The 26,397-nt window shown below is 45.9% G+C and overlaps 1 protein-coding gene across 1 annotated transcript in view; it reads right to left on the bottom strand.

Moving 5' to 3' along the window:
* Positions 1–14,391: 14,391 nt before the first annotated feature.
* Positions 14,392–26,397, bottom strand: part of ZFP64 (ZFP64 zinc finger protein) — a 233,456-nt gene continuing 221,450 nt past the window's right edge. The window contains exon 6 of the mRNA XM_069651148.1: positions 14,392–17,123. Coding sequence (XP_069507249.1) covers positions 15,820–17,123 — 1,304 coding nt within the window. The 3' untranslated portion in view covers positions 14,392–15,819. The remainder of the gene's footprint in view (positions 17,124–26,397) is intronic.

The raw sequence follows: 26,397 nt of genomic DNA, 5'->3' as shown, positions 1-26,397 counted from the left end.
GCGACGCTGTGTAGTACGCGATAGAACCTTCAATGGCGGACCTTGTTTCCATCGGTTCCACACACACCAAGTTCCCCAGGTCGTGACGGTATGCCCCCTCCCCCAGGTTTACCCGGATGATACCGGTGGAACTTATGTAATAGAAGTGGGGCATTGATATGGGATTTGGGTTCCCATGAATTTTCTGACCAAGGGTATCCCTTCCAATGTACCAGATACTCCAATTGTCCCCGACGATATCTCGAGTCACAAATCTGTGCTACTTAGTTTTCTTCCCTGGATGCATCAGAGGGTAAGGGGGTGTTATGGGAGACACGAGCCCACTTATCGACCTGAAAGGGTTTCAACTGTGAGGTGTGAAAAACCGGGTGTATTCTATGTAAACCCGCAGGGAGCTGGAGACGAAAGGCCACAGGGTTTATCTTATGGGTGATTGCATAAGGCCCGATGAACCTTGGGGACAACTTGGAAGAGCGAACCCAGCGTGGTAAAAATTTGGTAGAAAGCAGTACACGAGAACCGACTTCCCAATCTGGGACCGGCCTACAGTGTTTATCAGCCTGAGTCTTGTTGCGATCTCGAGCCTCCTGGAGACTCATCTTGGCTATGTTGTTGGCTTCCTGGATGAGTGTAAGGGAAGAATCAATGGAGGGAACTTTCGAGGTAAGGCCTGCTAAGGGGAGAATCGAACGTGGGTGGCAACCATAAGTACAGAAAAACGGACTCATCCCAAGAGTGGAATGAATGGAGTTCTTGTAAGAGAATTCTGCGGTGGGAAGGAGTCTGACCCCATTGTCCTGCTGCTGATTAACAAAACATCGAAGATATTGTTCAAAAGTGCCGTTCAGTCGTTCGGTTTGTCCATTTGACTGGGGATGGAAACCGGAAGTGTTCTTTCTATCCCCAGTCCTTCACAGAAGGCTTTCCAGAAACAGGAGGTGTACTGGCTACCTCGATCCGAGATCACCTTGGTGTGTATCCCATGAAGTCTGAACACATCTTTCAGGAAGACTTCTGCCATTTCTGTGGCAGATGGAATTCCTTGCAGAGGTGAAAAGTGACCCAATTTAGAAAAAGAGTCCACCACGACCATTATGCAGGTAGACCCTTGGGATCTGGGTAATTCGACAATGAAATCCGTCGATATGGTACTCCAGGGGCTCGTTGGTATGGCACATGGCTCTAATAATCCCAAAGGCTTTTGAATAGGTGACTTGTTGCGGAGGCACGTAGGACAAGACTGCCCATATAGGGTGGTGTCTTCTCTCATACCTGGCCAATAGAAGTGTCTTTGAAGATAGGCGAGGGTTCCTTTGCTGCCTCGATGCCCTGCAATTTTGGAGTCATGACACCACGTCAAGGCGGTCTTCCCCAAAGCTTGTGAAGGCAGATACAGTTTCCCCTTAACAAAGTACAGTCCGTCCTGGATATCAGATATTAGTATGGTGTTTTTCGACCTTAAAGAGCCCTCCAGACCCATCCCTTACTTGCTGAAGGAATGTGGATAGTACTCCAATCCTCTTGGTCTTTGGGAACATCATCTCTTTGGCACGGTCGGCTTCGGAGGTGTAATCACTGCGTCTGGAAAGAGCATCTGCTACCAAAATTCTGTTTGCCTGGTATGTAGGTGATGTCGAAGTTGAATTGCACAAAGAAGTGAGCCCATCTCGCCTGGCGGGTATTAAGGCATTCGAACTGACGTAAAACTTATAGGTTTTTGTGATCGGTCCAGATGGTAAAGGGATGTTCACCTCCTTGTAGCAGATGACGCCACTCAAGACAGGCTAATTTCATAGCTAGCAGTTTGCGTTCGATGACGGAATAGTTCTTTTGACTACTGTTAAGTGTCTTAGAAAAATCGGATACTGGATGTTCCTTACCATTGTGTCTTTGTAGCAAAACTGCCCCTACTGCTGCCGCTGAAGCATCAGTTTCTAAAATGAAAGGGAGATGTTGATCTGGCTGTACCAGAATTGGCGCAGAGCAGAAAGATTGAGTTGCAGAAAGTTTTCTTCGGCATTCTGGGACCAACAAAACGGAGCAGAAGATTTCTTGAGGAGGGTGGTGATGGGTAATACTCATTGAGAGAAATTTGGTATGAACTTTCTGATAAAAGTTTGCCAATCCAAGAAATCTCTGGACATCTTTCACTGACTTAGGTGAGGGCCAGCTTAGGATGGAACTGACCTTCTGGGGATCCATCGAAATCCCTTCAGGGGAAAGTATGAATCCCAAAAAAGAAATGGAGGAAGCACAAAACACGCATTTGTTGAGTTTCACGGAAAGATGGTTATCAAGTAACCTCTGAAAGACTTCTCCGACATGTTGGTTATGCTCTTCTTGGGTGTTGGAGAATATCAAGATATCATCTAGGTAAATAATGGTGATACGACTCAGTAGATCAGAGAATAGGCGGTCCATGAAACGTTGGAATATGGAGGGAGCATTTACTAACCCAAAAGGCATCACTTGATACTCGTAGAGACTGAAAGGGGTGCGAAATGCGGTTTTCCATTCGTCACCCGACTGGATCCAGAGCAGATGGTAAGCATTGCGTAAGTCGAGTTTCGTGAAAATGGTAGCCCCTTGGACCGCTTGGATTATCTCGGTTATAAGTGGCATGGGATAGCAATCTTTTATGGTCACCTTGTTTAAGCCCCTGTGGTCTATGCATGGTCGTAACTCTTGAGTCCCTTTCTTAGGGATGAAGAATAACGAGGCTCCTGCAGGAGATTTAGAAGGGAGGATCAATTCATTGGCAAGATTGTTGTCCAAGTATTCACGGAGATATTGCTTCTCTTCCACGGATAACAGAAACATGCGGCAGAACGGTACCCGAGCTCTGGGGTTGAGATCGATGCAACAATCTTCAGGTCTGTGGGGTGGTAGTTCAATGGGAATCTTTTCTGCCACCACCTCGACGTAGTCTTTGAGATGGTTGGGTAGACAAAGAACAACTCTGGACTCAGTGCTGCATACTGTCTTCACGGTTTCAAACTTGGGTTCGGGTAGACAATCAGTCTTGCATACAGAGGAATTGAAACTCAGGAGATTCTTGGACCAGTTTATAGTGGGATTGTGCTTGCGTAGCCAACTGATCCCAAGAACGAGAGGGAAGTGTGCTGCTCGAATCATGTCAAAGATTATACGTTCAGAGTGCTGTTGAATAGACATGGTGAGCTCCTCGGTGGTATGGGTGATCAGACCCGAACTCAGGGGTTCGCCATCAACCCCCTCAACCTTCTGATCTTCGGTTTTAGCGATGCAGGTTAATCCTCTTTGTTCAGCCCACTGGGTATCAAAGTTCCCAGCCGCCCCACAATCGAGTCGAGCTTGGGACGGTATTTAGAGGTCTCCGACAAGTAGTCTCACAGCAACAACCATCAGACGTGAATCTTCTGTCCTGTCCGAGGAAGTGACGGAGAGAGTGGCATAAGGACTGGTGATCGCCCCTCGGTAGTGAGTCCCAGCACTTACCGAGGGCGATCAGTTCCCGAGCGTCTGGGTGGGACATCAGGACAATCCCAGAGCAGATTTGCGGATGAGCCACAGTACATACATAAATTACCCTCTCAGCGCCTCTTACGTTCCTCAGAGGTAAGAGGGGCGCGGGTGGTTCCTATTTGCATAGGCTCATCCCGAGATGGGCGTGGGGTGGAAGGCTGCAGAGGAGGGTCTCCAGGGGAGAAGAGCCAAAATTCTTTGCTCTCTTTCTTTCCGCTCGACGCTCCGATAAACGAAAGTAAATGCGTAAAGTGGCAGTAACTAGCTCAGAGAATGTGGGAGGTCTAGCAATACGGGCCAACTCGTCCTTTAAATCTTCTCTTAGACCCCTCCAAAATATGCCATATTGCGCTTGTTCCTGCCATCCGGCCTCTGCCGCAATCTGCTTGAAAGAAGTAATGTAAGACAGTAAATCGGAATTACCTTGTTTGATGTCTAAGAGATCTTCAGAAGCCAAGTAAGTGCTTTTAGTACGTAAGAAAGTCTGTTGGATCAGAGTTTTGAAGGCACTATAATCCTGTAGTACCGGTTCATTTTGGTTGACCAACGGAGTAGCCCAAGCCAGGGCGTTACCGGTCATGTGTGTGATCATAAAACCTACTTTGGCATGATCAGAAGTGTATGCTTGGGTCTGAAATGAAAAATGCAAGTTACAAGCGTCCAAAAACCCTTTCACCCTCTTAGGCGAGCCATCAAACTTTCCTGACACTAACAGAAGTGGGGGATGGTCCGTAGTTGGCTTTTCCCTTTCTGCCATCCGTTGCTGTAGGGTGGCATTGGCACTCTTGAAATTTTGGACTTCCAGGTTGAGATTCTGGACAGCGGCTACAAGCTCCCGTACTTGCTGTGGTGTAGCCATGTTGGGTTGAGGGTGTTGCAAACTGTCACATGAGTCAGTGATGTCCTCTTGCTCAACAGAGGACTGAGTCTCCCGTCTCCCGCCTCCCCTACCTCCTCACCTCTGTTTATCCACCTGAGTGCCGGTTTCTTTTTCCCTCTTGGCCCGGGTCTCTCCTTTTTTTAATGAAGATATGGGCACCCACGGAATGATGCTACAGTGACACCTAATAGGTTGTCTGTGGGCAATCCTCTGTGGTTTTCAAAGTGGGGAAAAAGCCAGAGGCATAAGAAACCCCAACAGAGTCTTCAGGGCGGGACGAAGGTGAAACTGGGTTCCGGCTATCCTGGTGTACTTATCCACGTGAGAAGGCTGAAGTACGAGGACCGGGCAAGAGTAGATGTGCTGGAGATCCGTAGAACAACGAGGAGTATCAGCAGAATCCGCCGACAGTTCGGGAAAGGTATCCCAAACAGGAAACAGTACCAAGGGATCCAGAGAGGGCAATCCGGGGGCAGGCCGAGGTCAGGTACACAGGATGGGCGAACAATGACAATGGAATATCAGAGGCAATTCAAGGACAGGCCAAACGTCTGTACATGGGAGACTGGGAAGATAAGGAAGGAACAGAAAAGGAAATAGCACGGAGAAGGAATGCAGAGGAAAACAGGTAAAGGAAAGGAAACAGGAGGGAGGCGAAAGACGGGAAGGCGAGAATGGAGGAAAGGGAAAAATCGAAGGGAGGAACAGAAAAAAAAAAGGACCAGGAAACTGGAAGAGAAAAAGAGGAAAAACGGCTGGGTGAAACTCAGATGAGGGAGCAAGGAACACGAGAGCGAAGGCAACTGGGCAGGCAGAAAACCTAGGAGCGTTACAACGCGTCCGATAGCCGGAAGTGACGATAGATAACAACCGGCGTCGGACATGCAGCAACAAACAACTAGACCTGTACACAACTCTGTGTAGTACACGATGGAACCTTCAATGGTGGATGTTGTTTCCATCGGTTGCACACAAGCCAAGTTACCCAGGTCGTGACAGAATGACCCAATTAAATCCCTTCAAGATTGGCTCCCTAAAGCCTTACGCATTAATTGTATGCCCCCGCTAGAATTACAAAGAGCTCACAGAATCAATCCTTGGTTGTCTAGCAATAACAATCTGCGTCGCCCTATGATCGCTTGATTTTTAAGGCATCAACAGGCCCATCTTGTGCTTTCTACAGCCAGGAAATAACCTCAGATTTTCAATCAAGGCCATAAAGTTGTTATAATCTCCTGACTTCTCCAAACTAACAAAAGGAAAACATTTCTTGACATAAAACATGTCCTAAAAAAAAAAGCTTTGCATCAGATGAACAAGTTACTCTCTTACCTGGTAACGTTCTTTCGATGGGATGGTCCAATGACATATTCTATATCTATGAGAGTAATCACCACAGCTGTGCTGCTTTGGAAAGTCTTCGGCGTCTGCGTCCTCCGTCGATGACGCTGATGCACCGTCTTCGAGGACCTCCTCCGACGGCCGACGTCACCCGATGTGATAAGTAGGACGCACGACGCCCATAGCCTCAGTTGTAGTTTTTCCCCAGAACGTGTGCCACCAGCCTTCTGCCAGTCTGACACACAAAGCCTTGCAGAAACGTAAGCTGCAATCGAATAAGAAATTCTGTAGCGGGGAAGGTAGGGAGGGAGCGATATGGAATACGTCGTTGGACCATCCCATCGAAAGAACGTTACCAGGTAAGAGAGTAACTTGTTCTTTGAGGGGATTGGGTCCTCGGACGTATTCCATATCTATGACAGACTCCCAAAGCAGTACCAATCCAAGGAGGTGGGAAAAGAATTTAGAAAACAGAAATTTAGCATGCCCAATCAAATTGCGGAGTAAAGGACCCGGATGGCATCGAGGGAATAGTGATGTACAAAAGTATGTACCGAAGCCCAGGTGGCTGCATCACAGATGTTTCGAATAGGAACACCCCTCAGCCATACCCCTGGTAGAATGGGCCTGTAAGCCGACCGGTGCGTCCTTACCCACCAAGCGGTAACACTCAGAAATAGCCAAAATAATCCAGCGAGACAAAGTCTGTTCCGTCACAGCCTGTCCAAAACACTTTCCAGTGTAACCAATGAAGAGCTGATCGTCCACTCTGACCGGGGACATGCGTGAAATATAAAAGCTTAACGCTCTCCTAGGATCAAGCCTATGGAGCCTCTCCTCATCCTTACCAGGATGCGGAGGAGGCTAAAATGCCGAAAGAACAACCTTCTGGCCTAAATGAAATTCCGATACCATCTTCGGAAGAAAAGAAGGATGAACTCTAAGGACAACCCTGTCCTTATGAAACACAGTGAAGGGTGGCTTAACTGAAAGTGCCTGTAACTCACTCACTCTGCGAGCGGAAGTGACCGCAACTAAAAATACAGTTTTCAGAGTTAACAGCCTCAAAGGGCATGAATGCAAAGGCTCAAATGGAGCACCAATCAGAAACTTGAGAACAAGGTTCAAATCCCAACCGGGCACCTGGAAAGGTGATGGAGGGAACACATTAGTGAGCCCTTTCAGAAACTGAGAAATTAAAGGAATTTTAAAATAGGAACACTCTTCAGACGAGCACTTAAATATGGACAGCGCCGCCAGGTAACCTTTAACGGTACCCACTTGAAGGCCCCTGTGGGACAAAGAAAGCAAAAAAGACAGAACCATGGGAATTTCACATGCAAAAGGATCCACATTCTGAACCCTGCACCAGTCGCAGAACTTTCTCCAACGGCAACGGTACAGGGACTTTGTTGCGGGCTTTCTGGCCGAAAGCAACACCTCCATCACGTCTTCAGGGAGGTCCCAATCCTTATACCTCAACCTTTCAGAAACCAAGTGTGAAGGTTGAGGGACCTGACCTCGGGATGGAGAACCTGACCCCCCTGAAACCCAATGAGAGCAGATCGTCTCGGCAGGGAAGACGACGTGGAGGACAGATGGACAAGTCGAGAAGGTCTGGGTACCACGTCCTCCGGGCCCATGCCGGAGCAATGAGGATCATCCGGGAACCAAACCCCCGTAACCTCCGCAGTACTTGCGGGATGACGGGGATTCGAGGAAACGGGTACAGCAGTGGGAATGACCACTCCACCACGAACGCGTCTCCTAAGGATCCGTTTGGAGAAAATCCGGCGAGCAGAACCTCTCGCACATCCGGTTGACACTGGAGGCGAAGAGATCCACATGAGGGGTCCCCCAAAGGGCGAAGATCTCCAGGAGAATCTCCTGAGCCAACTCCCACTCGTGAGAGATCGCGCTCTGCCTGCTCAAAGCGTCCGCTGTCTCGTTTTCGTCTCCTGCCAGATTAACTGCCGAGATCGAAACTTCCTGCTGGATTGCCCAGAACCAGAGCTGCATCGCCTCCCTGCACAGAGGAAGTGACCCTGCCCACCCCCCCCCTCCTTTTTGTTGAGGTAGTGCATGGCCACATTGTTGTCCATCAGGATCAGGATATTCTTTCCTCGCACAGTCGGCAGAAAAGCCTTCAGGGCTAGCCTGACAGCCCTCAGCTCCAACAGATTGATATGGAGGCTGACGACGGAGACCAACGACCGCTGACTGTCAACTCGTTGGCATGAGCTCCCCATTCCGTGAGGGATGCATCCATCACAATCGTCACCTCTGGCCAGTGCAGCCAAAATGGAGCCCCCCTCATAAGATCCGCAACCTGGCCTCTGGCACCAGAAAAATGCACAATGCCATGAGGCCGAGCAGTCTCAAGAACTCGAACGCTGGGAGAGTCTGGGCAAGTTGAAACTTGTGCACCATCTGCTGAATGTGATGAGCCCTCACCTGGGGAGGAAAACACTGCCCCAGGGATGTGTCGAGCACCGCTCCGATGTACTGGAGCCTCTGAGTAGGTGTCAAATGGGACTTCTTTAAGTTGAGGGAGAAGCCCAGCTTGTGGAGGGAGTGGCAGGTGACTGACAGATGATCCAGGACTTGCTCGGGAGAGCGTGCCCTGACCAACCAATCGTCCAGGTAGGGGTAGACGTGAATCCCCCTTTCCTGAGGTGCGATGCCACCACTACCATGAGCTTGGTGAAGACCCTTGGGGCGGAGGTCAATCCGAACGGCAGGACCCGAAACTGAAAGTGCGAGTCGCCAACCGCAAACCTCAGGTACTTGTGCTTCGGATGGATCGGAACATGAAAATAAGCGTCCTTGAGGTCGAGAGACACCAACCAGCCCTGAAGTTGAAGGGCCTGAAGGACTTGAGAAAGAGTAACCAACTTGTACTTCCTGAGAAGTTTGTTCAAACCGTGCAAGTCCATGATGGGTCTCAATCCCCAGTCTTTCTTGGAAATCAAAAAATAAGGGGAATACCATCCCTTGTTCCTCTCCGCTACAGGCACCAGTTCTATGGTGCCTTTCTCTACCAGGGATTGAATTTCCTGCGCAAGGAGCGGATCCGGACTCTTCAAAGAGAGATTCCCCGGTGGATTGTCTTGAGGCCTCTGCCGGAAAGGAAGACAGTAGCCGTGGGTTATGATCTCCAGAACCCACACATCTGAAGTAATGGCGTGCCACTCTGCAAGATGCTGCGCCAGCCTTCACCCAACCGGCGAACCATGGGACAGGCCTCATGACTGAGCTGAAGCAGCGTTGCCTGAGGGCAAAGAGGCAACAGCCTGAGCAGCCTTGGCACCTTGAGTACCTTGTTTTCCACCTCTTGCACTGCTACGGTGGCCCCCCCCTCCATTGTTGTCCCCTAGGACGAAAAGGCGGAGGTTGTCGAACTGCAGCGCCCAACGACTTCGCTGCAGCTTTTGAGGTCTGCAACCTCTCAAGGCTTTTGTCAGCCTTGCTGCCAAAAAGATGTTCCCCGTCAAAGGGCATGTTGAGGAGCCGGGTCTGCACATCAGGAGCAAACCCCGACTTCCGCAACCATGCAAACCTGCATATCACGGTGCTCGCCGCCATGGACCAGCTGACGCAATCTGCCATGTCCAAACCCAACTGAACGGCCTCACACATGGCACCCTTGCCATCCTGAACCATGGCAAGGAAACCATCCCCTTCGGGAATATGGTCAGCTGCCAAGGAAACAGTTCCACAGAGTGTCCGTGAAACGAGACAAGGTACAAATGGAGTTGGCCGCTTGAAGCGCCATACCCCCTGCAGAAAACACTTTCATCGCCCAGCCGCCAAAACGCTGGTCGTTCCTATCAGGAGGGATGGTAGGGTACGATGCCTGCTTTGCCAGGGCCGTAGCCGCCTGCACCACCAAACTCTCCAGAGTAGGGTGCTTGGACAAGTAGCAGGGGTCACTACTGGCTGGGCGGTATTTTCGGGGCAAAGACTTGCTCACTGCTGGGAGACTCTCCGGAGCAGTCCAAGCCGCTGCCACCCTTCTTTGCAGAGCCATATGGAATAGCAGTACCGGGTCAGTTGGTGGACCAATGTTGAGGATATCCGTAAGGTCATCCTGAACAAACTCCCCTGGGGGAGCAGATCATCCTAAGTACTCAGTGACCCTTGACATAAGGCGCCGGTACAAAGAATCGGCATGAGAGCCAGGCCTACTAAACTCCACCTCCGGAGAGGTGTCCAGCCCACTAGCATCATGCAGGGACTGCCTCAGGTCCTCAAACTGGCTATGGCCCGAGAGAATCTCGTCAGGCACCGTGTCAGGCACCATGCCATCATTAGAGCCCTCATCCACCTCTGAAATGAACTCCAGATGGCGGTAAGAAGGCACAGAACTGGAACCAAAGCCATGCTTGACCTTGGCCAGAGCCTTTCTAGGTGGTTCTAGGTGGTTCCCCCAAGCCACAGGGTACCCCTGTCGACACAGCCTCAAAAGGCGTCGAGTGAATTGGCGCTGGTGTCGAGAGAATCGGCGTCGACGACAGACGCGGCGCCAACAGCAACAACAGTCCCTCGACATCCTGGTCGACGGTGTCGACGACTTCCTCGGAGGCGGAGCCTCGAGAGAGTCCATGGACGACTTCGGCACCACAGGCGTCGATGTCTTCCTCGAAGACTTCACAGGTTCACGCGGTCTCGAGCGCGTCGAGGACCGGGACCTGGACCGGGCAAGCCGAGAACGATTCCCCTTGTCCGAGCGGGACCTTTCCTGTGAATCGTGACGACCACCCGAGCCCGAAGACATGCGAGCGGTGTCTCTCGGCTGATCACGACCAACCCCACTCGGAGGCGCCGACGGACCAGTGCCCTGCGATTCGAGAATCGCCAACATTTTCTTCCCGAAGGAAGCCCATTGCTTGGTGGGGTAAGCGACCAGCCGACGGGTGGAGTCCTCGGATGAGGACGGCGACCTAGGACGGCGCTTCCGGGAGTGCCTCGAAGAGGCAGAGGAGTGGCGAGACCGACTCCGGGACCGAGACCCACTGGACTTCCGACGACGACGCGGAGACTCGCCCCTCGAGTCGTCTGTCAAAAGCCCTGCAGACCTCGACTTGCGGGGCTTGGACACCTTACCTACCGATAACTTCTTCTTGCGCTCCCGCAAGGCTTTCAATGTGAGCGACTGGCAGTCGACACAGTCATCCGTGTCATGGGCCTCCCCGAGGCACCAGAGGCAGGCGTCGTGCGAGTCCGTGACCGACATCTTGGACCCACAGTCCCCGCATTTCTTAAAGCCCGGACGTGGGGTTGAAGACAAGGTAGACATCTTCACGAAGAATAACTTCACAAAACGAACAGGTTTGAAGAACCAAGATGAACAACAGAAACTCCAAAGAGTCGAGGCGTACCGAGATTCATGAAGTGAACACGTTCGTGGAAAAAACGGAACTGAGGCTACGGGCATTGTGCGTCCTACTTATCACCTCGGGTGACGTCGGCCGTCAGAGGAGGTCCTGGAGGACGGCGCATCGACGCAGGACGTAGACGCCGAAAATGTTCCGAAGCAGCACAGCTGTGGTGATTACTGTCATAGATATGGAATACGTCGGAGGATCCAATCCCCTCGAAATGGCCTTTTGGATCCTGCTAAATGATCGTTCCCATTCCTGACAGTCCACCAATGAATTCCTGGATCCTGATTTGTTCTCATGCATTCAGTCCCTGGAATCTTCCTCAATGGATATTTCTTCCTTGCTCTCATCCTCTCATGAGGATCATTCCTCTTCAAAAGCTGTTATTAAATGCTATAAAACCAATTTATGGAAATTCAATCCTTTTTGCAACAGGTCTGACTTTAGGCCTTCTTGTACCTCCAATGGCAATAAAGACAGTCTGAGACAAATCTGAGATTCTTCATCATCATCACTTCAAGATTGAATGACACCTGGTATACTGTCACACAGCCACATCATCTTACTTAACTCAAATTTATTACATCAGATCATCCTTGTTCTTTTGGATAACCATTTGCCCATATCTTTCTTGATATTCTCAACTTTCCTATTTCCTCACCAGAGTTCATTGGAGTTTTATGGTGCTTCTAGTCCTACCCCTGTTTGTATCAATGAATGTGTCCTTTAGCTTATATTTTTTCCTTATTACCTACTGCTTTAGCTTTCATTTTTTCCTCTTCACTTTCTTTCTTGATATTATTTGAACTGTTTCATATCTCAGCATTTGTCACCCTTCTCTCAGGTGCTCGCTTTTATTTTTCAAAGGATTATATTGCCCTTTCCAATTATTGGTGGTTTCTAAACGCTACTTCGCTTAGGGTTCATTTTGTATTTATTTTGTTAGGGTTTAGACACTGCTTTGTTCATGTTTTGGCTTACTATTGTTATACTTCCATCTATAGATTATCAGTGTTTCAAATTTAACATGGAATGTTAAGGGCCTTAATCATCCTATTAAACGGTTAAAAGTGCTGACATGTCTACATCCAAAATGCATATTGCTTGCATTCAAAAACCCACCTACAATCAGATAAAGAAAATTAGAAATTAAAAAAAGTATGGGTTGGTCAAGTCTTTTTCTCCCTTGCCTTTAAAAAGAAAGTGGTGTTGCCATTCACAAACAAGAAGGTGAATGTTCAACTTATCACAGAGGAAATAAGACACTTCTGCCTGTTGCATTGTGATTGATGCCATTGTAAATAACTTAGCAACAACTATTGTTAACATTTATGGCCGGACTGCTGCTGAACATTCTTTTTGGAATGATTTGTCACAGAAACGTATGAATCATTATTCTGAGCATCTGATCATTTGTGAGGATTGCAATCAGATTTGTGATTTTTTTTCCTAGCTCGCAAGTCTGATGGCAAGTTTGTCAATTACAAGTCTCATAAGAGTTTTGTTCATTTTAAAGACAACTTAAATCTATTTGATTCTTGGAAATTTAGTCACCTTCATTTGAAAAAGAAATCATTTTTATCTACCTCCTCAAATCCTTTTAAAGAATAGACTATTCTGTCAACACATTATTGGTCCCATCTTTACAACATTCTGAAATAGGCCCTCTTACTATTTCTGACCATCCTCCAGTCCTGACCTTCCTCGTTTGGGAACCCTTTTTAATAGTGCTTCCAGATGGACATTTCATTCCTTTCTTTTAAAAGATCCTTCTTTCATTCAGAAAACGAATGATTTTTTTTAACAGAGTTCTTTACAATAATCACCCTTTAGATACACCTACGCACAATAATTGATATTCCTTTAAGGCAACTATTAGAGGCTTTATTATACAATCCGTAGCATATAAAAGGAAACATGCTGCAAAAGCCTCTATCAACTTGCTTCACACTATTAAACTTGAAATCTAATTATCATAAGCACCCCCTCAGACTATTTTGAAAGAATTAATGTCTAAACAGGTAGAATTCAATACAATTTCAACAGAAAGGGCATGCAATTCCATACTTCGAATTAAAGCTAAATACTATGCTGGCACGAACAAAACATGTCAATTATTAGCCTCCTATTTGAAGCATAAAAAAGAAAAATCTACGATTTCCTCCATTGTTAATGATTTTTTTGATTTCTACTCTAATCTATACTCAGCTAATTATAATATTAATTCCTTCCAAATTAATCAATACCTTTGTAAACATACTAAAATACATACTCAAAATTCTTTATTCCACCACTACTATGCCTATCTCCATTAATAACTCCACATCACACGCTTCCCCATTTTTAAGAGGGGCTCTTCAAGGATGGATTTTAGCCCCCATGTTATTTCTTCTCACTCTTGAGCCTCTGTTGCAAAGTATTACAACTATTGTAAACATTTTGGGTATCTCAGTTGGCAATTATTCTGTCAAACTCTCGGCGTACGCCAATGTTAACTTACTTTATTTATCCAATCCATCCCAATCTATCTAACCTATTGTCAGCGATTAATGACTTATCTATTTCCTCAGATTCTAAACTAAATCTTGATAAATCTGAGATTATTCCATTAACTAATGGCTGCTCTCTTGATAATATCACACTTCATGGGATGAATATCTTGGTATTCAAGTATCTAAAGACATCAACAGTCACAATGCTCCAGATAAGATTAAAGATTTGATTACGAAATGGACACCCTTGTTTTTTAACTTGGTGGGTCAGTCTTGACTCTATTAAAATGACTATGAGCCATATAATTTTGTACCCATGATCCATGATTCCTGTTGCTTTTCCTTCATAACTCTTTAACAAAATGGACTCCCTTTTATCTACATTTCTTTGGAATAACGGAAACCCCAGAATTGTGCTAAATTAACTGACATTTACCAAAATTATCAGAAGTGTTATATTTCCATACTTTCGCTCTTATCGTGGAGCTTTCATTCTTAGACAGATAGTTATGTTTAGGCACTTGAATGTCAATTCATGATGTTCCTATTTGGATAAGAATTGAAATCCAATCTAATACGCAAGCATGGCAAACTATACTTGAAATTATTAGCTTTCTGTAATGTTATGCAAAACATGCCTTTACAACCATAGACCATCAGAGTGTTAAAAAATGATGTTACTCAATGGTTACTTTAAATCGGTTATCGAATATCCTAGAACATTCTTAAAGTATTTTAGAACACTGCACTTCATAAATGCATCGAGTTTTAAGAGATGAACATTTGGATCTGCAGGGCTAATAGTCCTAATTTATTTTTCAAGAAACATTAATTAGTTTGACAAGTTGGGGAATTTCTCATTCAAAGAAGTGTTAACTTTGATCCAAGGTGACCTTTTGTTAGCAATAACATGTTAGAGAAACCAATAAAAACAGTACAATGATCACAGCAATAATGAGCAAAGTAAACATTATCCATACATTCTACTAAGAAATACCACAAAGGAATTCCAGTCATCCCTTTACCGGGTTTATAGAACTGTAAGTAATAGTTGTAATAAAATGTAAACATTTCACCCAATAGTAGAACAAATGCTCTGTTGAGGTTGTAGAATAGCCAAGTTGTTGCCTACTAAAGGAAATTTGGGGAACAACTGAACAAAAATCACATCGCAGAAAACAAAGTTAGAACTCTGGACCTCATACACGTTCAGCGTTAGGAGACGGTTGTTACCGAAATACCATCAGTTTTTTGCAGAGGATTCATCTCAAGTGTATATCTAGAGGTTAAGCCTTCACTTTGTCTCAAAAACGTGTTAGATTTACTACATCAGAATTACCACTAACTGTAAATCTTGCTATTTCTCCTTGGAGTGCTATTGTAACCAGAAATGGGGAAATACACCACCTACACCCTCCATTCCTAATCTTGAAGAGTTTTCGGAAATGAATTGTAGCAACAGTAAACCAGTTTGACAGTAGTAGCATCCGAAATACCGCCAAACTCATAAGGATTTTGGAGTTTCGTTTTTCAATGATTTTTCAGAGACAATGAATCATTTGGGGCAATATTTCTCTAGCAACACCTAAGCAAGAATAACTATACTTTTGATGGGACTGCACTATATTTCTATTGAACATACTTCGTTATTCCATTGAAATTACATGCTAATATTTATTTACAAACATTCTAACAGTATGGAAAAGTGATACATAATATGCATCTATGCAACTGAGAAGGCATATAATCCTGATCAAGCTACAACACACAAAGGGGGCTGGCCTGCAACAAACCATGATGGATTTTTATACCATTAATTAGGAGTTGTCTATCAAAATGTATGCACCTTATCACCTCACTTAGTTTTACTCGTAATCCAAAACTGAGCCTCAGAGCAATTATTCTGTAATGGGTACAGTATAGTTTGGATTGGACAGCACTTAGTATACTGAAATATTCATAATTCCAATGTGTATCTTTGTAAATTACAACCAAAATTGTACTTTATACACATCATTCAATTTTGCAAAAACAACTATAATTACAAGCAACAGAATCATAAATAATTCCCCAAGAAAGGAGTTTCAAATCATAATCTTATGTGTACATAGAAGACAATGACATGAACAGCACAGGATCAATTGAAAATGTCCAGCCTCTTTGGTCTTGTGTCTTTTAATTTTTGTCCTATTTCTGTCAATCAAAAACTAAGGTTGAGCTAATCTGGTATGGAGTCGGCAGGATACAGCAACGCAGACTGTCCACCAGCAGGGTGAACAATAGAATAAGATTGCTTGAGTATTTCTGAATGAGAAGATGTAGAAAACATTGAAGGGGGCTGTTCTGAAGTCGACACTGTGATATGCTCAGCTCCCTCGGTAACTACTGTCACTTCAGTTGTTCCCTTATGAATCAAAGCATTGAGACGTTCAAAGTCTGAGCAGCTGATACTGGCGCTAGTAAGATAAGCCTGGTTGGGCAATGACATATGGCTGTTGATGGAAGTAGGAGCAATTAGATTTTGATGAAGAGTGGAGCTATCACTGTGATCATGTGTGGCAAGAAGCACAGTTTGTTGACCAAGTGAGGTACCATCATTGTTCGATATGATGGGATCAGATGGTGCCATCAAATTGATTTGCCGCAAGACTTGCAGCGGTGTATTTGCTCCCATGTCTTCATGATTTTGGTTACCCAAAGTAGGAGACACACCATTCAATGACACAGCCTGTACAACAGTGTTGGTCTGTGGAACGGGATGTCCAACAATAATCATGACTCTGCTCTCACTATAAGCTGCTGCTTGGTGAGAGGTACGGGGAACCTGAAGGTGCTTGACTGAAATCGGCACATTACTTTCCCTACTATTATCCGCTTGAAATTGTAGAACAGCCAAGTCATGTGTTTTGGGGTCATTATATTCTGTGTGTTGTTTTTTATGGCTGCGTAGAGAATCTTCTCTGACAAAAGAAGCATCACAAATATCACATTTAAATGCCTTCTTGGCATCTAATTTGGCGACTTGCCGGTAACCGCCTTGCTTTAGTAACTCTCCATCTTTCTTTTCGATTATTGACTTCTTGGATTTTACTTTGTCTCCATGAATTTTCTTCATGTGTGTGGTCAAGTTGGACTGCTGCTTGGTGTCAAAACTGCAAAACTCACATCGGAAAGGACGGTCGTTGGAGTGGATTCGCTCATGTACCTTAAGAGCAGCTTTATTAGAACAAGAATAGTTGCAGTCAAAACATTTGACTGGTTGCTCAGGCTGGTGGACTCTTGTGTGCTGTCGAAGACTTGTTTTATTTGAACAATGGAAATCACACTCCGGGCATTTGAACGTGTTTGAAGAGTTATGCATGATACGGATGTGAGATTTCAAATTTCCTTTCATGGCACAGAAGAAATTGCAGAATTCACATTTAAAGGGTTTTTCTCCTGAATGCACACGCATGTGTCTCTTCAAATCAGAGTTTATTTTAAATTTAGAGCTGCACATTTTACACTGGAATGGAGCATCACCTGTTTAATAAAAAAAAAAAGAGAATTAAAAACAGCCACATTATGCGGTTTACTCTTTATGCAATACTTGGTTTAGATGTATGAGACAAGTCGATAATATCTATCGAAAGCAGAAAACCTACAGTTAAATCATCCAGTACAAGTGGGCAAGGCTTAGTTTTTTGAAAAATTACTCCAACTACTCTTGCATCGTTATGAAAAAGTAATATAAATACTGAACACGATGGATTACCAAATTTCATCACAAACTCAGGAACACACAGATGTTCTACCCAACACCCTTCTATGAAACGTTATATTTTATCATTAGGAAAGCCTACTGGGCAGCCAAATACTGAACCTGAGAGCAGCAAAATTTGGACCAATCACTTATTGTCTGCCTGCTATAGCTGGTTCATTGATATGGCAAAACTATACTATTTAGGTGCCAAAATCTTCCCAGATACAGCAGCATGCAACACTGGTTAACGTTTCACGATTAGGAATCTCCTTGCTATTCAAAATGAGACCTCATTCCTACAAATACATGCTTTGCCTACCATGCAGATGGGGTTCTGTTCTCAGGCACATACTTTAAGCAAAACTGAATTACAAATGTTCTTAATGCCTGCACGGTCATATATTAAGTTGTGTAAGGTGGTCATTGATACTAAAACTCCTGAACCCTGCATCTGTTGGGGCATCTAGGAAATTGAAAACAATGTGAGATGGGAGTAAATACAATAGTAGTTATGTATGTTTAATGAGCGCATGGATTAGAAAAAAGAAATGACACTGCATAGTTTAGGTTAAGTTAGAACTTGTAAGTAATCCCTGTAGGTTCAGGACCTTTACATACTAATCATAAAAAGCCAGTATTAACTAAACTGTTTAGGGTGTGACATTCATAAACAAAAAAGGAAATAAAAGGAACCATAACAAATCTGTTATACAGATCCAAAACATGCGTTTACAAGGTCTGGACAAGTATTATTCAGAGAAAGCACAGATATAAACTTAAATTTAGACAATTCTAGAACATCAATATATCAATCTTAGGTATTTCAAAGTGCTATGGAAGTTTCTAATTAGGGGTGATGCGAAGTTGAGATCATTATGTGCTACAGGATTTTCATGGATTGGTTGCAACTGACTTGCTTGGTGCTGCAACGGAGCGAATTTCACACAATTGTTATCTGTATATTTTAGAAAGATTAATGACTATGAGCTATTTGAACAGGATGCAGGACTTCTAACCAATATGTGAAAATCATGTAGCACACAAAGGTCTTATCTTCACATCACCAATAATGAGAAGCTTTACAGCAGAGTAAAATACCCGATTGGTATACTATTCTAATAGGGTCACCTGCAAAGACTGTAGTTTATATCAGTGATTTCTCAGAAAGATGCTTGACCAAACCTTGAAAAAGCACATGGGTCCTTATACAATGCAGCACACAATTCTTAGCCTTTGTTATGGTTTCTGGTACTTCGTTTCATGTTTACAAATGTGTTACACTATAGATCAGAACCATCACTTGCTTGCTATACTGTCTTGAATGAGGACATGCATTACTTACCATAAAAGCATTTCTGATGATTGTATCTGCTTAGATTCACATGCTGTGCATATAGTCCGACATCCAGTGGTAACCACACAGTATTGCACCTGGTCTTTTGAGAATCAAAAGGCGACGTCGACATGGGCATGTCTGTAACACTATCCCTACGTGACGTGTAGTGCACCCAAGATCCCTCACGCCTCCGATTGTATTTTGTCTGTCGTGAGGGAGCCTTAGGACTATCGTGAGTGAGTACAAAAAAGAGAGAAAGTAGTAAGACGTCTATGTTCTTTCCATCCGAGTGGGGAGGAAGGGTGGGCGCATATGAATCCAAGCAGATCCAATCATCAGAAATGCTTTTAGGGTAAGTAATGCATGTCTTCTGATGTTTGTTAATCTGCTTAGAACCGCATGCTGTGCATAGACTAGCGAGCAGTACCCGGAGTTGGAGGTGGGTTGTGAGAAGGAACAGTAGTGAAAAGATGTCTTAGTACTGCCTGTCCCACCAAAGAATCAGACCTAGAGTGAGTGTCTAGGCAATAGTGTTTTGCAAAGATGTGTACAGAACTCCAGGTTGCCGCTTTGCAAATGGACTCAAGGGGAACATCTGCAATGAATGCTATGGAAGCCCCAGTGCCTCGAGTAGAATGTGCTCTAGGCTTGAAGGGCAGTTCTCTCTTAGCAAGAGTGTAGCAGAGTGTGATGCATTTGACAATCCACCTAGAGAGAGTGGATTTGGAGACCGCATCTCCTTCTCTTCCTGCCGCCACTGAAACGAAAAACTGATTAGTCTTTCTCAGTGGTCAAGTTCTTTCCATGTAGAACATGACTGCTCTGCGTACATCAAGTGTGTGCTTGAAGGGTTTTGAAAGAACGTTGGTAGTTCTATTGATTGGTTCACATGGATCTTTAGAAATGAATTTAGGCGCAAACCTGGGGTGCGCGCGTAGAACCACCTTATCTTTGTGAACTGTTACAAAGGGATCTAGTACTGAGAGCGCTTGTAGTTCACTTACTCTACTAATGGAGGTAATAGATATTATAAAAAATGCAGTCTTGTAGGTAATATCTTTAAGATTCGCTCTGTGCACGGGCTTGAAGGGAGACCCCATACATCTAGTCAACACCACGTTTAGGTCCCATCTGGGATCCGGGTTAGAAATGGGAGGGTGAGTTCTTTTTCACTCCCTCCATGAAAGCCTTAATAACTGGTATCTTCTACCACAACACTTTGTTGTGATAAAGTGTAGGCTGAAAGCGCATCCAAGTGAACCTTTAGAGAGTTAAAGACCAGGCCGGAGTCAAGTAAATGAGTAAGGTACAAAACGTGTGTGGGAGAGCAGTTAATCGGGTTAATGCTCTTTGAGTTGCACCAGATGACAAACTGTTTCCACTTACTTCAATAGCAGTATCGAGTGTTCGGTTTTCTTGCCTCCCTAAGAATTTCCATACATCTTTGAGGGAGCTGCAGGTGCCCCAACTCTATGACTTCAGGAGCCAGGCCGCTAAGTTCAATGTCTGCAGACATGGGTGAAGCGTCTCCCCTTTGTCTTGCGACATGTTGTACAGGCAAGGCAGTTTCACTGAAGGAGATGGGGACATCTTCATCAGAGGAGCGAACCAGGGTTGGTGGACCCACATGGGGGCCACCAGTATCATCGTAACTGGTTCTTGGTGCATCTTGTGCAAAATTTTGTTGAGAAGGGGAGTCGGGGGGGAAAAGCGTATACAAATTTCCTGGACCATGTTATCGAGAGACCGTTCCCCTTGGAATGGTTCTGGGGGTACCTAGAGGCGTAATCTTGGCATTGAGCGTTCTCCATAGTTGCAAAAAAGTCGATCTCGGGGAAGCCCCATTCTGCGTAAACGTTGGAGAAGATGTCTTCGTATAATCGCCATTCGTACTCCATGGGCAGTGGGAAATCTCTGCTGAGTATGTCTGCTAGAAGATTGAGCTCCCCTGGAACATGTCGTCACAAAAGGAACATGTGTTTGAGAGCCCACTTCCAAATGTTCGGTGACAGTTTGGACAGCCCTGGAGAGCAAGTGCCCCCCTGTTTGTTCAGATAGTACATGACCGTGGTGCTGTCTGTGAGGATTAGGACTGTCTTCCCTTGCAGTTGTGTCTGGAAAGCTTTTAGTGCAGTGCTTTGAACACTGCCAACAGTTCCAACAGGTTTATATGGTTGGATGGTATGTCTGACGACCAAACTCTGTACGCTGTCTGTTGAAGCAGGTGAGCTCCCCACCCTGTGAGAGATGCGTCTGTAGTTAGTGTGGCTTCCACTGCGGGGGTGGTGAAGCATTTCCCCTTCAAGAGGTTGCCCCTCGACCACCACTGCAGCGAGAGAACGAGGGCCGGTGAGGCAACCACTAGATCGTCCCATTGTCGGCTGGCCTGACAAGTGGCTGTTGAGCCACTCCTGCATTGGACGCATGCGCAATCGCACGAGGAACCAGGTAAATACATGATGCCATCATTCCTAACAGTCGCATAGCCTTGCGTACCGTCACCTCTCGACTGGCTACATATTGAGTGATTTGAAACAGCATGTTTTGGACCCTCTCGTTGGAGGGGAAGACAGAGCTGTCCTTTGTTCGAATTAGAGCCCCTAGGAACTGCTTGACCAGACTGGGGTCTAGGCTGGATTTCTTCTCGTTGATAGAGAATCCCAGACTGAATACAAGATCTATCGTCTTTTGGGTATTTGACAGACAGGTTTCGTGCAAGTCCCCTGTTACGAGCCAGTCGTCAAGGTAAGGATAGACCGGGATGGATCGCCTGCACAGGTGTGCTGCTGCCACCGCTAGTACCTTTGTACATACCCTTGGTGCAGATGCTATGCCGAAGGGTAGTACTTTGAACTGCTAAAGCTTGTCTTGTATCATAAATCTGAGGTCATTTCTGTGCGCTGGCAACATTGAAATATTTAAGTATGCATCTTTAATGTCCAGTGTTGCCATGTAATCCCCCTGTGATAGCAGGGGAAATACTTCCCGCAGAGTGACCATGCAGAACTTTTGTGGCTTTACAAATGTGTTTGCTGGGTGAAGATCTAATACAGGGCGCATGGTTAGATACTTTTTGGGTACAAGAAAGCACACTGAATAAATACCTTCTTTTACCTGTGACAGAGGTACAACCTCTATGGCTCCCTTTTCTTGTAGTGTCTCGACTTCCTGAAGGAGGAAACGAAGATGGTCTGATGTTAGTCGTCTTGCTCGTGGAGGTCTGAATGTTGGGGACCGGTGGAACTCTATACAGTACCAGTGGCCCACTGTCTTTAGCACCCACTTGTCTGTAGTTATTCCTTCTTATGCCTGAAGGAACAAGGTTAGCCGGCTCCCGGCCAGGGAGGCATGGGAGGGGACCCGTATCTTTGGGTCATTTTGAACCTGAGGCCGGGTAGCCTCTGGGGGTAGAGTTCCGGCCCCTTCCGTTCCCACGATGCTGGCCCCTCTGGGGATACGGGGTGGTGTATCTGCTGGTTCCCTGTAGAGAGGACCAATTGTTTCCCGAGGTGTATTGTTGTTGAGGGAAGCGTTGGCCACAAAAAAGCCGCCTGGACCCAGATCCTCGTCTTGTAGAGGCTCTTTGTGTAATTTTGTCTAGCGTTTTCAGGGTGTCATGCTCCTTTTTTACGGTCTCGAGGGCCCCGTCGACCGCTCTTCCAAACACGTTTGATTCTTTCTAGGGCTTATTTATAAGTGACTCTTGCTTCTCTGGCTTGAACCCAGAATTCCTTAGCCACACGTGTCTCTTTAGGAGTGTGCCCTGAGCCAGAGATCGACCAGCTGTTTCGGCAGAATCCAAAGTGTTTTTAAGTAGGCTTTGGTTCACTTTTCTGCCCTCAGTCACTGTGGCCAGGAGATGAGTTTGTAGTGGTTTGGGAACCTCCTGTAGGCCTTCTTGTAGCGAGGCCCACTGAGCATCCACGTAGCTGGCCAATAAGGTGGTATTGTTGGCGATACGAGTTGAAAAAGCTGCTGCGGCCATGACCCTCTTTCCAAGGGCGTAAGGTCTTTTACCTTCTTTATCAGGGGGTGCCTCACCGGTTGACAGAGAAACCCCTCCCCTTTTTCCTTTTTTTGTAGTGGTCACCACCAGAGAGTCTGGGGTGGAGTGACCTCTTATATAAAGAGGGTCCGAGGGAGAAGGACAAAGAGCTTTTCTACCGTTGGATTAACACCTCTTGTAAGAGCAGGTGTTGATAAGGAGGGAGCCAGACATTTTTTAATCTAATTGAGGAGAAGAATAGCCTGGCTGGCCGGTGGCTTCTCTTTCAGAATGTCCTCCACAAAGTCAGCTTCAGGGACAGCTTCATCTGTGGCGATTTTGAAGTGTTCAGCTGCTTTGCGCAACATGACGTTAAACGTCAATTTATCATCCAGTGGCGAGGGTTGTCTAGTGGGAGTGGTCTGGGGGGAATCCAAAACACAGGGCATCAGGGTCTGGTGAAGGATCTGGAGACTGCCATGGGATCATGCACGTCCTCAGGATTGGTGAATTGATGTTCACCCTGAGAGTCTGCAGGAATCTCCTCCTGAGTGAAGTCATCGGTGTATATATCCTCTTCCTGAGAGGGGTCAAAGAGTCTTGGGAATTCTGCTACAGGGTCCAAAGGGATATCATCCCGTGGTCTTCTAGGCGTGGGTTGCTCTGAACGGGTAACAAACCTGTCCAGCCTTTCCATGCAATTTTCAAACTTCTCTCTAGTCCAAACAGAAGACCTAGAATGGTCTAGAGGTGGAAAAGGATCTTGAAAACCCTCTTCTCCCGTAAAACGTCAAGATTGTTGTCTCAACTTCGAAGAAATCTCTTCCTCGCGGTCCGAAAACTCCTTCTGGGGGCCCGACAGAGGTGGGGTGTCTCTGTGCCTTTCTTTTGGCTTAGGGGAGGGTTCCGGTACTCCTCTTAGGCTATTCTTGGATTTCGACGGATCCTTGGCCTTTACCGTAGGCCTCAGTAAATCTCTTGACTGCCGTTTATGAGAGTCGCGGAAATAATTCTTGCTATGCTGTCAGCAACGTCCCCCGCAGACGGGAGGCGCGTAGCCTCGGCCTGCAATTGTGAAGGAACCTTTTTCAGTGGAGCCGGGGCCTTGTCTTCGGCGAACGCCTTCTTTGGCGATCCAGAACCCTGTTGTTGCCAGACGACTTCTTGCGATGCGTCTCGATGGAACCCAGGATATTACACATAGCACCCTTTGATGGCCCGGTCGCTAGGCGCATATGCTGCTGCGGGGAGGGCTGCCGATCCTGACGGTTGGTGGGTGCCACCGGAACTTCCGGTGTACCTGTTGGCGCTGAGGTCTTCTTCGACTTGGTCGAAGATTGACTTGGGGTTGTGTGCTTAGTGCTATGTAAATGTTCGTCTTTGTCACCGGGGTGCCTGAGCCGTGCCTGGCGGGCCCGGGGACAGACTATGAGGAGCGGGAGCGCTCTGTCGAAAGGTCAACGAACTCCGGGTCGGAGGTCTTTTCATCACTATTGCCGTCATCACATTCGGTGGCTGTGGCAGCGGGAGATAACTCGGCCTTCAAAATCCCATAGGCCGCTCACCGCATGACTTTGCGCTCCTTTAATGTCTTAGGACGGAGGAGCTTATAAGCCGCGCAATCTACTTTGTTGTGACCGTGGGGCAAGCAACGGTTACACTATTTATGCTTATCTCTCCAAGGAAATGTGCCTTTGCAAATGGGGCAAAACCAAAATGGAGTCATCTCCATAACTGAGGATGGGTAGAGTGGCGAAGACCAAAAGGGAAAGAGGAAGGAAAGGGAAAGGCATTCTCAGATTGTACAGAAATGTCCACCCCGATCCCACTCTCCCTAGTGTGTAGACCGGCGGAAGGGTCGGCAGCGCCGATTGGATCACCGTCCGTCGAAGTTTTGATGATTCAGATTTTCGGGGGAGATCTGGAACAGCTGTCGAAATAAGGGATGGATAGGGTGATCTTAAGTATTTTATATATAAACTATTCAACCAAAGGCCGACGGGACAATAGGCAATGTCTCTGACGAGCTCCGCATAAGGCGACCAATATGCTGGGCGGAAAAAACAATCTAAGGGACCTCGACACGCGAGTGATCAACGGTACACTACACATCACATAAGGATAGTGTTACGGGCACACCCATGTCGACGCCCCCTTTCGATTCTCGAAAGACAAGATGCAATACTCTGCAGTTACCACTGGATGTCGGACTATATGCACAGCATGTGATTCTAAGAAGATTAACAAACATCAGAAATGGTGATTATTTACAGGTTCTCACTAAATCACATCTACAATAGCATTCTTACTCTAATCCATACACCTTTTTAAAATACATGTTATGTAAATGTGCCTTATACTGCACACAGCTGCCATTTTCATGGTCTTAAGGTGCTCCACAACCAATATTGTAGTGAAGCCTTGTCCAACCTCACTTTATTAAAAGCATAATCTAAACACTTAGGCAGGTCTCATAGCCAGAACATTGATGGCAAGAGGTTAGAACCCTTCTTCAAGAAGCAAGCAATCCTAAGTGATGGAACAGAGTCCAAGCCTTTATTTAATTTTGTTTGACAGTTCAGAAATTTAACGACTCATCCAAGTGACTTCTGTACTCTGCATGCCATTTCCTTCATAGTTATGGATGTCCATTCATTGGTGACTGGATCAGAGCCTTCTGCACAGCAAAGTTGTTTACATAAAATTTGAGGGCCAAAGCAGTGCACATGTGCAGGGTCTGGCCTCAGCACATGCTGGCTCTGCCTCTAAGCAAAGCCAGACAGTTACTGCACACTCTGTGCCAGAAGAGTCAGCTAACTAGCTCTCATTAGGGGGATGATAAGAGGGCAACTGGAGGAATGGCGACTGATATATGATATGGAATTTATAACGCGCCTATACACAATTGTTTCAAGGAGTGAAGTGGACTAGGTTTACAGTATTCACTACAGTAGATAACGTTCTTACTCCTAGGTCATGTCTCTTTTCTCCATAGCAACAAGAGAAAAACAACCAACTCACCCAGAGTAGAAGTGATGGTGTGCTAATTCTCTAAAATGGCATCCATGCCATTATATATATATACAGTTGTGCCTACCAAAAACTGTAGTTTGAAGACCAAGTGATTGCCTTGCTAAACACCTCCCAGGAACCATGCTTTTAGAAAGTGCAAAGAATCGCGGGAATTCATTCCTTCTCCCAAAGTAGGACCTTCCACCTGTGAGGTTAGGTAGATGAGCCGCTCTGCAATACACTCCATAGGGGTAGCGGTAAGTGTGACCTCACCGGGGAAGACTCCCCCTTTGTGGGCAAGGACTCCCATCCCAAGAGGAACTCCATTAGAGGACCTGCCAAAGTAACATCTTTTAACAATTCTGATAACAATATCTGTGAAGAGAAGCGTCAATATGTGTTCATGCCAGCATGAAAGTGAAAACCTCCCTTTAAGCTCCAATTCTACTGGGACGAAGCAAAGGACATGTGGAGGACAAGAGAGTTCACAAAAGAAAAAGGAACAGCTACTTGCGCAGGGGAAGCCCCACGGCTATGTCAATCTAGAAAGGGGAGACGCCTGTGGAAATAGAGAGCACACGATTTTCAAAGTGAGACACGCTGAATCCAGAGAGCAGCCGAGGCAAGACGCGTTTTGTTTGTTTGTTTTATTCGTATTTATATAGTGCACAACAGCCAGAGGACATCGTGGCACTTGTTACAGTACAAAGCTTAGTTACTT

The sequence above is a fragment of the Ambystoma mexicanum genome, chromosome 3p (genome assembly GCF_040938575.1).
Source record: "Ambystoma mexicanum isolate Mex_15411 chromosome 3p, UKY_AmexF1_1, whole genome shotgun sequence".
Lineage (NCBI taxonomy): Eukaryota > Metazoa > Chordata > Amphibia > Caudata > Ambystomatidae > Ambystoma > Ambystoma mexicanum.
Note: the sequence above shows the minus strand (reverse complement) of the source record. Positions and strands in the feature narration are given on the sequence as shown.